Below are 16167 nucleotides of genomic sequence, written 5' to 3' on the forward strand. Positions count from 1 at the left end.
GCCATCTTGGGAACAGATTTGAAAAACTTTAAGAACATGTTCTCTCTATCCAGTATTCTATCATTGCACTGTAGCAAGGGGAGAGTTCTAAATTCTTGTTCTTTATCTTGTTCCTTGAGGGATGGTACTATCAAGAAAAGCAGCCAAGGGGCAAATTGATAAAGAAGGGCTTTCTTCCTCCTGGACTTTTATTTCCTGCATGACTTCAGGTGAATCCCAGACCAGCTCCTAGTACATCCCATCCTGTATCTGATCCCATGGATCCTACCTCAGTTGTGCTTGGAAAATTCCATGGAAGTAAGGAAGTCCACATCTTTTCTCTTATCCAAGGAAAAAGAACAGAAACCCCAGATGTGGAATGGGGTGGGAAAATTGGGAACAGGCCAATGTTGCTGTCACAACAAATCTAAATTCATGTATAGGACAGAGATAATTCTTGATTTATAAAGGAGAAAATTGCCTCTAAAAGAGAGGTTCAGGGCTAGTTCGTTTAAGAGGTGGTGTGGGCATTAGAACCCAGACCTTCTGATGCCTGCCCTCATTACAAGAAGTCAAGAGCTGGAGGAGGGGAGGGGGTTTGTGGCCTGAGCCTCATGTCCACCAGCACTCTCAGATTTAGACTTGTGACATTTTCCCCAAAGGTGGCTATACAGATCACAAAAATGACACCAGCTTGAAAGAGAGTACTGCCCTGTAACTTTGACATAAGAACATGTTTTGAAACATCACACATTTGCTAATGCTTTTGACACTTATTGTTTTAATGTTCTGGGGATGTCACAGAATAGCCTGGAGCCTTATTCCCGCAGAAGACCTTTCATCTCCTCCCCAGGGACCTTTCCGGAGGCCCTGATCTCCATCCCATCTTTATTCAGATGCCACCTTCTCTTTGAGGTTGACCTTGACCATCCGGACTACAGTTGTAATCCAACCCCCATTCTTCCTTCCTACTTCATTTTCTTTTTATTTTCTTTATTAGCAATTAGCACTAATATACTACAAATATTACCTATTGACCTTATAGTAAGCTTCCCATTCTAAAATGTAAACTCCATGGAGACAGAAGGCATAGTTTTTGTTTTGTTTTGTTTTGTTTTTGTCCACAGTGGTATCCTAGCAGTTTGTGCAGAAGCTGGCATAGTATAGGCCTCAATACGCATATGTTAAATAAATACCTATACTATGAGAGTATTCCCTTCAGATAGTTTAGTCAAGTCAAGTTCATGGGTCCAACTAGGCCAGCTCACACCCAAACAAAAACTATTGGAAAGTGAAGAGTGTTGGGAGCTTGTGAGGATAGCATCTACCTTACAACTTCAGAAGCAAGTGAGAAATAAAGGCTTGGCAAGGCTCTCTGAAAAGTTAGTTACTCCCTCCTAGAGGAATATTGATAAAGAAAGAGAGTGCATCTTCTTTGAGTCATCACTTTCACCTGATTGAAACTAAACAAAGTAGCCACATAATTGTCAAGGCTATTATAGAGCAGGCATGTTGTATTAGTCTATTTGCATACTGCTATGAAGAAATGCCCAATACTTGGTAATTTATAAAGAAAAAAAGAGCTAATGAACTCACGGTTCCACATGGCTGGGAAGACCTCACAATCATGGTGAAGGTGAAGGAGGGGCAAAGGCATGTCTGACATGGCGGCAGGCAAGACAGCGTGTGCAGGGGAACTGCCCTTTATAAAACCATCAGATATTTTGAGACTGACTCACTGTCATGAGAACAGCATGGGAAAAACCCACCCCCATAATTCATTTACCTCCCACTAGGTCTCTCCCATGACATGTGGGGATTATGGGAGCTACAATTCAAGATGAGATTTGGGTGGGGACTCAGCCAAACTGTATCACATGTCATTTGTATGGATTAAACCCATCCATAGTGGGAATAGGCCTTGCTTGACTTAATACAATTAACAATCCCATCCCCCTCCTCTTAATGTTTGGTCCAGGAATAAGCACACAATGCAATTAGGGCCAATGAAAGGGAGAATAAGTCCTAATTCTATAATGAACTCAGGAGTGGATTTTCTGCAGTGGTTAAGGAAATAGGAACTGGAGTCAGGCTGCCTAGGATACCAATGCCAGCTACACCACTCACCAGCTAACTGATCATGATAAAGTTAGTGAACTTCACTTTTCTCATTTGTAAAATGGAGATAATAATAGCACACACGTTGTAGTGTTGTTGTAAAGATTATGGGAGAGAATATAGGGCACAGAGTAAATTAGCTACAGTTGTTGCAATTCCAGTGAGAAAAGGAAAAATCTTGAACAGAGTACCATGTATTAGCAAATCATTCATTCATCAAGAAGACACGCAGGCTGGGCGGGGTGGCTCACACCTGTAATCCCAGCACTTTGGGAGACTGAGGTGGGAGGATGGCTTGAGTCCAGGAGGCAGAGTCTGCAGTGAGCTGAGATCGCACCGCTACACCCCAGCCTGGATGAACAGCCAGACCCTGTCTCCAAAAAATAAAATTAAATTAAAATTAAAATAAAGAAAACACTCTATGAGCACTTACTCTATGAGTACACTATGAGCACTTATGTGTCAGTTAGGGATCATGGGAGGTACAGGAATGAGTCAAGATTAAATCCTGTAAGGACTTGGGGAGATCAATCATGCATGAAATAACTAGTGTAGGACCAGTCACTTGTCATAAAGCAAGCAAATATAGATGCAGTCATCTGAGTCCCAGGAAGGGAAACCTTTATTTACTTAGATGATACAAACAGTTGATGGGAAATTCACTTGACATTCAGCAATAAGCATGTCAAATCGTTAAATGTACAGTTTTAACTGTAGCTGTAATAATGGTCACTTCCCCCCAAAAAAACAAGAAATTACTCAAGGTGTGAGATTAATTCTTCTCCTTTTAAAGTTCACTAGTCATGCATGTTTAGGCCCTTGTTTAATAAAAATCCAGTACTATAGATATCCACCCTCCAGCCCCCATCCCTCCACCCTCCAGCCCCCATCCCTCCCTGGCCAACCTGTTTCTCCTCAGAGGTAACCACCGTTATCGACTTCCATTACCAACCTTTTTGGTGCATAGACTTCCATGATTTTTATGTACTTACAAAGAGAAATATATTTGACATGAGGGACATTTAAGGTGGGGTCAGCTAGAGAACAATGGCATGGTACACCTGGTTAAGGTTTTTAAGAACTAACATGGCCAGATAAGGTGGCTCACACCTGTAATCCCAGCACTTTGGGAAGCTGAGGCAGGAGGATCACTTGAGCCCAGGAGTTTGAGACCAGCCTGGGCAGCATAGTGATACCCTGGCTTTAAAAAAACCAAAACCAAAACCAAACTAATCTGTCATCTTCTTCTCTACAAAATGTCATGAGATTCAGTGATTATGCACATTTCCTCATTTATTTTCTGTTTTCAGAATGAATTTAAAACATTTTTGACAGCTGCCGGACACAAACTCGCAGTGGTTCAATTTTCTTCAAAACGGTGTGGTCCCTGCAAAAGGATGTTTCCTGTTTTCCACGTGAGTACAACCAGTATCTATCTCATAGTTTCAGAAGAAATTTAAAGTTCCAGAATATTTTTCCCAGTAATTCTTAAAAGTTTGGCAATTATGAGCCATTCTGGAGCCATAGATTTTTGAAGCACCCTGATTAACTGAAGATAATATACTGAGATCTAATTAGATAATGAGTGTACACACCAGAAGATTAATACTACTTGTCCACAGGTAATTCTGCAAGAACATCCCAAGATGTGCAAAGGAGTCCAATTGTACAAATTAATGGATTCTTCATATTATAGCAATGACATTTTACCAAAGTTTCAAGAGTTCAGAACTTTCAAACACTGGATTAGAATACAGATAAATATGATATTTGTTTTTAAATATAACATAAAAGAATAAATTTCTCCCAATTCTTCAACCTTATTATCAGAACAAACCATATGTCTTTGTTATTTTTCCTACAGCTTTATTGATATATATTTGTTAAATATCTTTATTGAGGTATAATTGTTAAATAAACAAAATCTGTTTATTTAATGTATACAATTGATGTTGGGACATATGTATACACCCATGATATTATCACCACAATCAAAATCCATCACCTCCAAATGAAACCTTGTGTACATCTGCTTTTGTGTGTGTGTGTATGTGTGATAAGAACACTTAACATGGAATCTACACTAAATTTTTAAGTGTGCAACACCCTAATGTTAACTCTAAGCACTATGTTGTATATCACAGTGGTCCCCAACCTTTTTGACACCAGGACCAGCTTTGTGGAAGACAATTTTTCCATGGACTAGGGCTTAGGGTAGGGGGTGCCGGGATGGTTTCAGGAAGAAACTGTTCCACCTCAGATCATCAGGTATTAGATTCTCATAAGTAGCGCAACTTAGCTCCCTCACATGCACGGTTCAGAATACGGTTCTTGCTCCTAGGAGGATCTAATTCCACGCTGATCTGACAGGAGGCAGAGCTCAGGCAGTAATGACAGCTCGCCCACCACTCACCTCCCGTTGTGCAGCCTGGTTCCTAACAGGCCGTAGACTGGCCCTGGGATTGAGGATGCCTGGTATATCAGATCTCTAGAACTTATCATCCTGTACAACTGTATCTTTATACCCATTAAACAACTCATTTACTCCTTCCCTGTTCCCTGGCAACCTCAATTATATTTTCTGCTTCTGTAAGTTGACTATATTTTACATACTTCATAAAAATTGAATCATGCAGTATTTATTCTATGGTGACTCACTCGTTTCACTTAGCATGATGTCCTCCAGGTCCGTACATGTTATTGCAATGAGGTGAATAATACGTCTTGCATGTTCCTTTCTTGTCCTTGATTTACTTTGTAAAACATTCTAGCGAGTTGTAATTATATATTTATATTAAATCTTTTTCCCACATACACATTGGTTCATGTTTTCATAGTCTCCAAATGAATCTTTTAATATCTATACAATATTTTATCTGGTTAATTTCTGTAATATCCTACTTAACAGTTTTTAACATTTTATATATTTATTTTTGGTATAACATACTGCAGAAAGAATCTCAGGGCACTTTTTTTCATTTTTCCTTAGTGTATAAAACTTTACATGGTTTTATGGTCACTTTTGTAAAGTTTATTCCTTCAAATATAAAGAATACTCTATACAGCTAAAAATACTCTGGTTTATTTTTAGCAAGGTTTCTAACATTTCTACTTTTTTTAATCCACCTGAGCCTCAGTCACAGCCTGAGTTAATTTTAACCACAGTCACAATCTTTGATATTTAATTTAAAATGAACTTATATTCCAATAGAGAAACTGGCTACATAACATCACAACATCCCTTATCTGCCTAAAATTCTTAGAATATCTAGAAGGGAGGCCAGCCGTGGTGGCTGATGCCTGTAATCTCAGCACTTTGGGAGGACAAAGAGGGAGGATTGCTTGGGGCCAGGAGTTCCAGACCACCCTGGCCAACGTAGTGAAACCCTGTCTGTATTTAAAAATAAAAAATGAAGAATATTCTGAGGGAACATTTTAGTTTCTGACAGGTCCTACCATGCTGACACTCAAGACTTAGGAAAGAGGATCTCCTTGACTTTGCCACAGAATATCTAGTGTTCAGTTTTTTAACCACTCTTCAGAACAGCACAGACCCACCTGTGGAGATTCTAACTTCGCCATAACCAGTTTTTTCTTGTAATGTTTGAACTTTTGCAAAAGAAGACATTCCTGTATTATGTGTGTAATTTTTTTTTACTCATAGTATATGAGGGGGTTGGAGGAAGACTTTACTTACCCTAGATCAGGGGTCCCCAACCCCCAAGCCATGGACCAGTACCACTCCACAGGTCCATGGCCTATTCGGAACTGGCCACACAGCAGGAGGTGAGCGGCCAGCGAGTAAGCATTACCTCCTGAGCTCTGCCTCCTGTTATATTAGTGGCAGCATCAGGTTTTCATAGGAGTGCAAACCCTATTGTGAACTGCACATGCGAGGGATCTAGGTTGCACCCTCCTTATGAGAATCGAATACCTGATGATCTGAGGTGGAACAGTTTCATCCTGAAACCACCCCCCCACCCCCAGTCTGGGGAAAAAAATGTCTTCCATGAAACTTGTCCCTGGTATCAAAAAGGTTAGATGACTGTATCAGTCAGAGATCAAAGCAAGAAACATAAACCACATTAGAACCAAATTAGAAAAGAATTTTAATACAAGGAATTAAATGCTCATAAAATCATCAGAAGACTGGGTGAATGGGCTTGGGACAGAAACTCCACGAACCACTCTTCAGAGCACCACAGACCCACATGTGGAGATTCTAACTTTGCCATAACCAGAAGTCACGGGAAATGGGAGGCCATGATTGGGAGTTAAAGAACCAACAACAGAGCAGTGGTCAGAGTCAGAAGCAGAATTAGGCAGCTACTACAGCCACCATGGCCTCTGGACATCTAAGAAGTTAATTTCTGGACCCTGAGTCTGGCTGCCACCACTGCTTGCCTCTAGCACAACCAGTACCCATGACCTCGCTTTCCACCAAAAAAGAAGAAGAAAATAGCTTCTGTCTCATTTACACTGGCATGCATCTGACTGGTAAAATGAAATTTGCATCCAGAACTCTAGCTGCAAGGGAGGCAAAGAAATCTTCACCACTTTTCCTTTCCAGGCTCTCCAGGATGGTGAAATGGAAGTTAGTTAGCAAAACCATTATTCAAGAGAGGGAAAGAATTCAAGATATTTTCAGACACACAAAAACTAAAAGTTTACTAACCACAGAATCTCTCTGAAGAAATTGCTAATGGATGTATTACAACAAGAAAAAAAAAAACAGTGAATCATAAGAAAATGTGGGTTTTAAGAAGTGATTGAAATTATGCAAGAGCAGGGTTCAACAAACTTTTCCTGTAAAAGACAAGATAGAAAATATTTTCAGCTTTGCAGGCTATATGATCTCTGTCACAGTTACTCAACTTTGCTGCTGTAGTGCAAAATCCAGTGACAACACAAAAACAGATGGGCAACTAGTTCCAATAAAACTTTATTTAAAAAAACAGGTAGAGGGCTGGATTTGGTCCACAGGGCATAGTTTGCTGATCCTGGGCTAAGAGGATCACTAGGCATAGATCCCTGAAAAGAACATTTCTGGAAAAGGAGAGGCTAAAATTTTGTTGAGAAATTGTATGATGTGATCGGGGGAAGGCAATATGTAGTCTGTGAGGCTTACATATAGTGTGCAATGGAAGTGGCAAAAAATGAGCCTCAAAAAGGAAGCTGAGGCCAGATCAAGTAGGATCTTGTGTTATAACTTAACAAACTGCTGTGGAGAGTCCAATAGGACAATTTTAAGAAGGATTTTGCCACAATCAAATGTGGCATTTAGAAAATATTTTTGGAGGTTGCACAAGAATAGATTGGAAAGTCTAAAAGCAGGAAACCCAGAGTGAATGTCAGTAATGATAGGTTTTTCCAAAACTAGAGCAGTGACTTTCAGAGGAAAAGGAAAGATCAAAATTCAGGAAACATTTTAGAGTTAGATCAACAGAAATAAGCGACTAGAAATACATGAGATATGATTTTAAGCAAACAATTCAAAATGCCATCAAGTGCCCTTAAGGTATGAACACAGCTGTCTGAAAAGACACCCAGGAGCTGACATTTACAGGCCACTGTTGTCACTGCTGCTGCTGTGGCTGCTGCCACTTCCTCCTCCCCTAGGCCCACTACCAGCACCATGGTCACCGCCACTGCCAAAGATGATTCCAGAACAAAACAGAAGTAGGAGGGAGTTACTTCTTCCCTCCTCCCCTTCCATTTCCTGCAAATACTTCCCATTGGAAGAAGCTAATTGGAAGTCAGCCAGCAATGGAACCTGGAAAATCTAGTTTCCACACATAGTAGAGCACAGAGAGACAGCAACAGGAGTGCAAATAAATTAGGTTAATGGTCAGCATTAAAATGTTGTCATCGCTTCAAGCAGAACAGCCTTCTAGCACCAGTAGCACCAGCACCTCCCAAAATGCCAGGCAAGAGAAGGTAGAGTTTGGCTCGGAGAACTGTATCTCAAAGATCACTGAAGACAGACTCCCCCAACTGCTCTCCCAGGAGAAAGCTACTCTACTATCCCTTCCTCCACCCCACAAAGTAAGTCTGGATCCACCACGCACATTCTGTTATGTCTTTGCCAACCTCGAAACTCTAATCTTCAGTTTGGTTCTTTGACTCTGCTTCTGCCACTGGTCCTTACATCATCTGACCTTGGCATCATCTGGTATTTGACTTGATGCTTCAGGCTCTAGGCTGTAGTGAAATGTCAGAATGATGCTTAGTCCTCTTTAACAGCCTTTTTGTTCAATTTTCTTTTCTACTGAAAAGACACTTCCAGTGTGTATTTTAATATTAACACCAAACTAATGGGAAATATTTATTTTTTATTTTGAAGGCTATGTCTGTGAAATACCAAAATGTATTTTTTGCTAATGTGGATGTGAACAATTCTCCGGTACGAATCTTAAATCTTCTGTGCAGATACTCAAAATCCAAAGGCATTGTAATTGAATAGCACTGTCTCAGTAATTATTAATACATGACCAATTTAAAATCAACTAGAATTTTACATTTTTTCTAATAACTACAGTAAACTTCCTAATTATGCTCTTATATGTTTTGTATTACTTAAAAGCAAAAAAAAAAAGATTAGCAAGAAAAAGATTAGCTCTCCTGATACCCCTCTCCCCTCTTATGCTGTGGCAGGCCTCACTAATCAATCCCAGTTTTCTTCACCACTTGCTCTGCGTTCTGCCTCAGAATCCTCCTCAGCAGAGTTGCTCTAGGGAGACAATAGAAATCTGTTAAAGTTGAGCTCAAGGTGAAAGATGGTTTTCATCCCTGTGATGGATTGTTAATCAATTTCTTTATTTGGGGGGTGGGGGACAGAGTTTCACTCTTGTTACCCAGGCTGGAGTGCAATGGCGTGATCTTGGCTCACCATAACCTCTGCCTACTGGGTTCAAGTGATTCTCCTGCCTCAGCCTCCCGAGTCGCTGGGATTACAGGCATGTGCCACCACGCCCGGCTAATTTTGTATTTTTATTAGAGACAGGGTTTCTCCATGTTGGTCAGGCTGGTCTTGAACTCCCAACCTCAGGTGATCCACCTGCCTCAGCCTCCCAAAGTGTTGGGATTACAGGCGTGAGCCACTGCATCCGGCCTTGTTAATCAATTTCTAAAACCTACCTCAGTGCATTACAGACATCTTAATATATTTTGCTTTTCTCTTGCAATATCTTATGCTTTTTGTGTGTTTTTTTGAAGCATCATAAGAAATTCCCAGAAATCCCTTCTTCCTGTCTCTGGAGCCATCCTTCCTCATCCCATCCCCCCCAAAAATAATCAACCCCATAACCTCAAACAAAGTGTGTCTTATTAATACACACAATGTTTCTACAAAATTATTATTTTTAACATCTGTTCATTTGTAATGATGAGAGGTACCAACAGGTGGTCTATCCACATGTTAGAATGCATTTGAGCTTTAGAATGAAAAAAGTGATATCTACCATTCTGCCCTTTAATGATTTTATGACCCATTATAGTTCAACCTCCATAAACTTCAGTTTCTTCATTTGTAAAACAGGATAATAACACTTAACCGAAGATAAAATGAGATAAAATACATTAAATAAATGACATGGTGCCCAGAGCATAATAGAAGTTCCCTTTCTCCATTTCCTTCAAGCTTCATTAAAGTGTGAGTGTTTAATTGCCCTTTAGGATGAATCATAACCTATAAATTCAGAATACACAGCTAGTATGACTATCTCTTTACCTTTTCTATATTCACAGAGTTGTGCAATCATCACTACAGTCAATTTTAGAACACTTTCATCACTCTAAGAAGAAACACTGTACCCTTTAGTAGTTACACCCAATTCCCTCCATCCTCCACCCCCCAGTCCTAGGCAACCACAAATCCACAGTAAGCAAAATAGATTTGCTTATTCTGAACATTTCCTATAAAGGGAATCATAGAATATGTGGTCTTTAGTCTCTGGCTGCTTTCACTGCATACATTTTCAAGGTGCATTCATATTATAGAATGTATCAGTACTTTGGCCAGGCACAGTGGTTCACACCTGTAATATCAGCACTTTGGGAGGCCCAGATGGGTGGATCGCTTGAGGTCAGGAGTTCAAGACCAGCCTGGCCAATGTGGCGAACCCCCATCTCTACTAAAAATACAAAAATTGGCCAGGCATGATGATGCACACCTGTAATCCCAGCTACTTGAGAGGCTGAGGCAGGAGAATCGCTTGAACCTGGGAGGCAGAGGTTGCAGTGAGCCCAGATTGCGCCACTGCACTCCAGCCAGGGCGACAAGAGCGAAATTCCATCTCAGAAAAAAAAAAAAAATGGTATAAACATTAGTGTACAAATTTTTGTGTAAACAAAATTTCCATTTCCCTTGGGTATATATCCAGGATTGGAATTTTGGGGTAATATGGTAACTCTGTGTTTAACTTTCTGAGGAAGTGGCAAACTGTTTTCTAAAGCAGCTGCACCATTTTACATTCTCACCAGCAATGGATGAGAGCTCTGATTTCTCCACATCCTTGCCAACCTGTGTTATTGTCTGGCTTTTTGATTAGAGCTCATTGTCTTTGAAGGTAAAACAAAATGCGTAATTGTCTAATAGTAATTTATGTATCAGTTGTTATCACTGTGTGGTCATGAAAAATTATAATACAGTATGTCTTCACATGTGTGTGTGTGTGTGTGTGTGCATGAGTAGCAGGGCAAGAGATTTAATGCCAACAAAATGATTGGTATATTAGAGAGAGATGTCCTGTTCTGTTGATCCTGTGGGTGACTAATTTTCTTTTGACTCCTAAACAAGAAAAACAAAAACTAACCTTTGAAAGTAGTTTGAAATAGATTAAAACAATTGGGATTCTGGCATATTTTCTCATATTTTGGCTCCAAATCTTTCACAAAGATTGGCAGTGAAGGACTTAAAAGAAAGACATGTATAAGCCTTACTTAAAATGCTAGATCAGGATGCGTTCCACGTCTCAAGTAGAGTTATAAAGATTTGTTTACTCTTTTCTATTTTTGCAATAAGCCCTTCTTATACTGAGTTCCACTGGGGCCCCTCTGTACTCTTTCACGAGGTCCTTTAAATGCAGCTCATATTGTTAATAAGCATCTATTCTGTTGTGGCCTCCATCTCTTACCCACCTCCTGGTTCTATGGGATGAAAAAGCCCAGGAACGCTGTAACGATCATTTTCTATCAATCATTTTATGTCAATCATTGTGACATTCCTGAAGGAATGTCAGAAAAGTTCATAGCAGGAGAGTCTGTAAAGTGTCAGGTGTCCTTGGAATTTCAGACACGCCTCCTAAAAAGTTACCAAATAACATGCTTGGTACAGAGAGAGGACACCAATACTGTAACTTCATGCCATTTCTTTGCTTTCCCAGGAGCTGGCTGAAACTTGTCACATCAAAACAATACCCACATTTCAGATGTTCAAGAAAAGCCAGAAGGTATGTTTCCAGGGTAACCAGCAGGGTTGAATTAGATTATAGAACCATCAGAGTCCCTCAAAAAAGCCTGGCTGTCCTGGGTGGATGAAATAACTACATTTATTTTTAATGCTTACCAATATAATCCTTTACATACAAGTATGTTGTACTTTACATACAACAACTTTACATACAACTTTACAAAGGGTTAAAAAATGTATGACTTATTAATAAATCTCCCCATTCAGACCATCTGAGGTATCCAAGTCCATAAGTATTTTCCCACTATTATCTCTACACTGGGGCAAAACCATCAAGAAAGACTCTTTCAGAGAAAGACATTCTGAAATTCTTACAAAAATGTATACAAGTTGCAGGCCAGGCGCGGTGGCTCACGCCTGTAATCCCAGCACTTTGGGAGGCCAAGGCGGGCAGATCACAAGGTCATGAGATCGAGACCATCCTGGCTAACATTGAAACCCCGTCTCTACTAAAAATACAAAAATTAGCCAGGCGTGGTGGGGGGTGCCTGTAGTCCCAGCTACTTGAGAGGCTGAGGCAGGAGAATGGCATGAACCCAGGACGCGGAGCTTGCAGTGAGCCAAGATCGCGCCACTGCACTCCATCCAGCCTGGGTGACAGAGTGAGACTCCATCTCAAAAAAAAAAAAAAAAAAAAAATGTATACAAGTTTAAACAATACTTGAGGAAATGCTAACCAAAACCTATCACAAAGCAATATTGCCCAGTGGTTGAGCACGCAGGCTTGGGATTCAGGTTCCCATGATTCACATACTGCTTCTAGCACTTCCTAGCTGTAGCGCCTTGAGTAGTGTATTTAATCTGTTTATATCTTAGTTTTCCTATTTATACATGGATCATAATAAATTTTCCCCTCATAGGGTTGGTGTGATAATTAAATGAATTAACATGACTCATGTGTTTAGACCCATCCTGGCATTAAGTGCTTACTGTGTTGTTAGTTATCTTAAAAATATTAATGGAATGAAATGTCTAAAATATTCAGCAAGTTATGAAACTAGTACTTTGTTCTTTTTTTTGTCGGGGGCAGGGGGATGGAGTCTTGCAAGGTCACCCAGGCTGGACAGCAGTGGCATGATCTCCCGATCTCAGCTCACTGCAACCTCCGCCTCCTGGGTTCAAGGTATTTTCCTACTTCAGCCTCCTGAGTAGCTGGGATTACAGGCAAGAATCAACATGCCCAGCTAATTTTTGTATTTCTAGTAGAGATGGGGTTTCACCATGTTGGCCAGACTGGTCTCAAACTCCTGGCCTCAAGTGATCCATCCACCTTGGCCTCCCAAAGTAATGGGATTACAGGCATGTGCCACCGCACTTGGTGGAAACTAGCACTTTCTTATATGGCCGGGGGCATTGGCAATTTTCCATACCTTATGAAACGCGATTTTGCAAACATATGTAGGAGACACAAAATGTTTATTTTGTTTTACACAATTACCCCATTCCTGGGAACTTTCGGTGCAGAAATACCTCAAGGAAAAAAAAACAGCTTCATGTATAATAATATTTGTAGCACTATATCTAGTTTTAAAAAATGAAAGCAATCTCAATGTCTTTAAGTAAAAAGGCTAAGTAAATTCTGATACATCTACTCCATGAAATAGGATGCAAGCAAAAAAAAAGTTATAAAGAATAATTTAAAGCAAAATGCATGCTTAAGCTTTGTAAAGATTATGTCTGAAGTGTAAAGAATGAAAACATTGGATATGCTAGCTGCAGAATTTTATTTTCAATTTCTAAGTATTTTCTGTAATATAGCTGGTGCAATATATTTAAATTATTTTTTAAAATAACACTACGTATTCCCTCATTTGGATTTTTACTTGAAAATTAAAGTTATTTAACATATGCTCCCTCAACTTTCCTGACTTAGATGTCCAACTGTCTACATATCATCTTTTATTATCTTCTCCTTCACTCCCATTTTGGAAATGAGAATGCTTCCTCCTTTCAAAATCAGTTTCATCCATGCAGCTTGATTGCATTCCCTACCTTCTGCTTCAGGCCTCTATCCATCAGTTACTCTCTTTAAAACTTGGAGTTTAGACACTTCTTTTTGGCACCCAGTACCCATTCTCTATTAATAGTACTCTGATTTTCCTCCAAGGAACCACTCCCTTTTGCATTCTTATCCCATGTACTTCCTTAGGGCTCCATCTCCAGGCCTACACCAACCAGTGAACTCCATCCCCATCAGAAATGGACCCTTGACTCCAGTCAAGCCAATCCAAGTCAAACCAGAGCTAATTTCAGGACTTTGCTTAAGCAGCTAGGTAAATAACCTTCTCTTTTGATATCACTGGATTTGAATTTGGGAAGATATGAGTCTGAAGCTACTACAGCTTGTCACCATGTAAAACCTGAAAACAAATCTACCACACAGAAGAAAACAGAGTCAAGCCAAGAGGTACTAATGGCATTGACTGCACCCTGAATCTATCCATGCCTGAAGCCTACACTATCCCCATAGATTCTTCAGCTATGTAAACTCTGGGTTGGTTTCTCTGTCACTTGCAACCCAAAAAATTCTGATGAACATATCTGGTGTTCTCCCAGGCTACTCTCCTTCATTTCATGGTGTAATTGTTAAAAGAGTAGAATATATTTGCAGTTTCCAATTCTCATTTTCCACTCATTCCCTCATCTATCTATCTATTTATCTTTCTGTCCTCTCTAAAGTCACCAAGGATCTCCCTGCACCTAATTTAAATAGCCATTTCTCAATTCTTGATTCCTTAGCTACACAGAAGCACCATTAACTAATGAGCTTCTATATTCTGGAAATTTTCTTCACTTTTGACTTTATCTCTCATCCCTCCCTATGCTCTCCTCTGGCTTGTCTCCTGTTACAGTCAAATATATCCGTTTTGGATATCTATCTTTTTGATTCAATCCATTTCCCATTCTACCTCTCTCCTTTAGCAATGTCATTCCTACTTCTAGTTCCATCTATAAATACTTTTTTACTTAGACAATTGCAATGCCCCCTCCTCACCCTCAACTTAGCACCATATCTCTGTTCTCATCTCCAGATTTGTGCACAGCTCCCTGTATGGCATCCCCTTTTTTAACATGTGATGCCCTCCCCCTCCGTTGCCTATAGAATCAAGGCTAAACCATTGTATTTAAGGCTGGCATTCAAGTTTCTGCATAATTTTGACCCAATCTACTGCTCCAAGCCTTTCTCTGTTTAACTCAGATCTTCATGTATTTTTCTCATACTAGTCCAAGCACCTGAAGGAGGTCATGTCTGATTTGAAAGCTCAGTGACTAGAAGAATCCCAAGTGGATAGAAAATACTCATCGTGTGTGTGATGAATGAGTGAGTGCATGAATGAATGAATGAATGCTTCTGTTTTTTCCCTGCATCCCACTGCCAGCTCAGCCTCCCCTCCTGATTCTGTCCTGGTACCAACCTGATTCAGGGCAAGTTTCTCTCTAGTTCAGTATAATTTTCTGGTTTTATTCCTTCTGCTGCTGATATTGTTTGGTAGCTGCTGCCACTCAACAGTTTTTACTCCATTTTATGATGACACAAGACTCTGAGTTCTCAACTGATTATGTGTCTATGCTCTTGAACCAATTCAAGCTATGCTTTTGAGGAAAGGCATGGCCCTGCTTGGTCTCAATTCTGTATGGGGATGGAAGTGCCCTCAATAAGCTGGGGAGAGAGGACATTTATAAACAATTATATCTTAACTGGTCTCTAATGGATATGTATCTCTTTTGAATTGATAGATCCTGCATTCCAGAGATCACTAAAGATCTCAAATCTGAATTTTCTGCCAGGCAGCTATTAGAAAACAAATTAAACCATTAAGATGATTACACTTCCATATTCTAATTCCAGGGTCACCCAACAAGCCTCTGATTATAATGTGGATACTCATATCTCAAGAAGTTTTATTGGGGATTCAATTTATCATTGAATATTAGTAACTTAGCATCCTGGTTATGAATTAAAAAAAAAAAAAACTTGAGACCATTTATGTCACATTATACAAATGAGTCTACTTCTAAACGTTTTGTACATCGTAATCATATCTTTGACAGATTCATACCTGGATCAATTTAGATATCATTTGAAAACCTCCAGAAAAATTTGTAATACTGACTTCATTTGACAAAGAATATCAATTTTCTATGCAAAAGATACAAAAAGGAGGAGGAGATCCTAAAGAGAGGGTATTACAAATCGTTTACCTCTTGTGACTCAGCCTGCAGGATTTGGTATCTGAGCAGCACTGTCAGGGTCAGTGAGGTCCCCACTTCTACACTGCCTCCAGAGCTGCAGTTAAGCCATGACACCTCTGAAACTCTCCCCTGGTCCTACCTCACGGTGACCTGCAAGGAAAGTCACTAGAACCAGATGAGGCAGGTTTGGATGGCCAGCCAAAAAGACATGTTCCTATAAATTTCCTTTTTTTTTTTTTTTTTTTTTTTTTTCATAGAACTGACTAGGAAGGTGTCCATGAACATCCACTGTTTTCCTGGTGGGTCAAGAAAAATCAAATGCACTTTTTTGAGGACTACCTCCATACATGTGCTCCTCTCTTTTATCTGGGACAGCACAACTGAAAACTGACTTATTGAAGCAGTTA

At 39.8% G+C, this 16167-nt stretch overlaps 1 protein-coding gene across 1 annotated transcript in view; it reads left to right on the plus strand.

The window, feature by feature from the left end:
• Nucleotides 1–214: 214 nt before the first annotated feature.
• Nucleotides 215–16167, plus strand: part of TXNDC8 (thioredoxin domain containing 8) — a 34195-nt gene continuing 18242 nt past the window's right edge. The window contains exons 1-3 of the mRNA XM_063788429.1: nucleotides 215–297; nucleotides 3408–3512; nucleotides 11481–11546. Of these exons, the coding sequence (XP_063644499.1) occupies nucleotides 292–297; nucleotides 3408–3512; nucleotides 11481–11546 (177 nt within the window). The 5' untranslated portion in view covers nucleotides 215–291. The remainder of the gene's footprint in view (nucleotides 298–3407; nucleotides 3513–11480; nucleotides 11547–16167) is intronic.

The sequence above is a fragment of the Pan troglodytes genome, chromosome 11, assembly GCF_028858775.2.
Source record: "Pan troglodytes isolate AG18354 chromosome 11, NHGRI_mPanTro3-v2.0_pri, whole genome shotgun sequence".
Taxonomy (NCBI): domain Eukaryota; kingdom Metazoa; phylum Chordata; class Mammalia; order Primates; family Hominidae; genus Pan; species Pan troglodytes.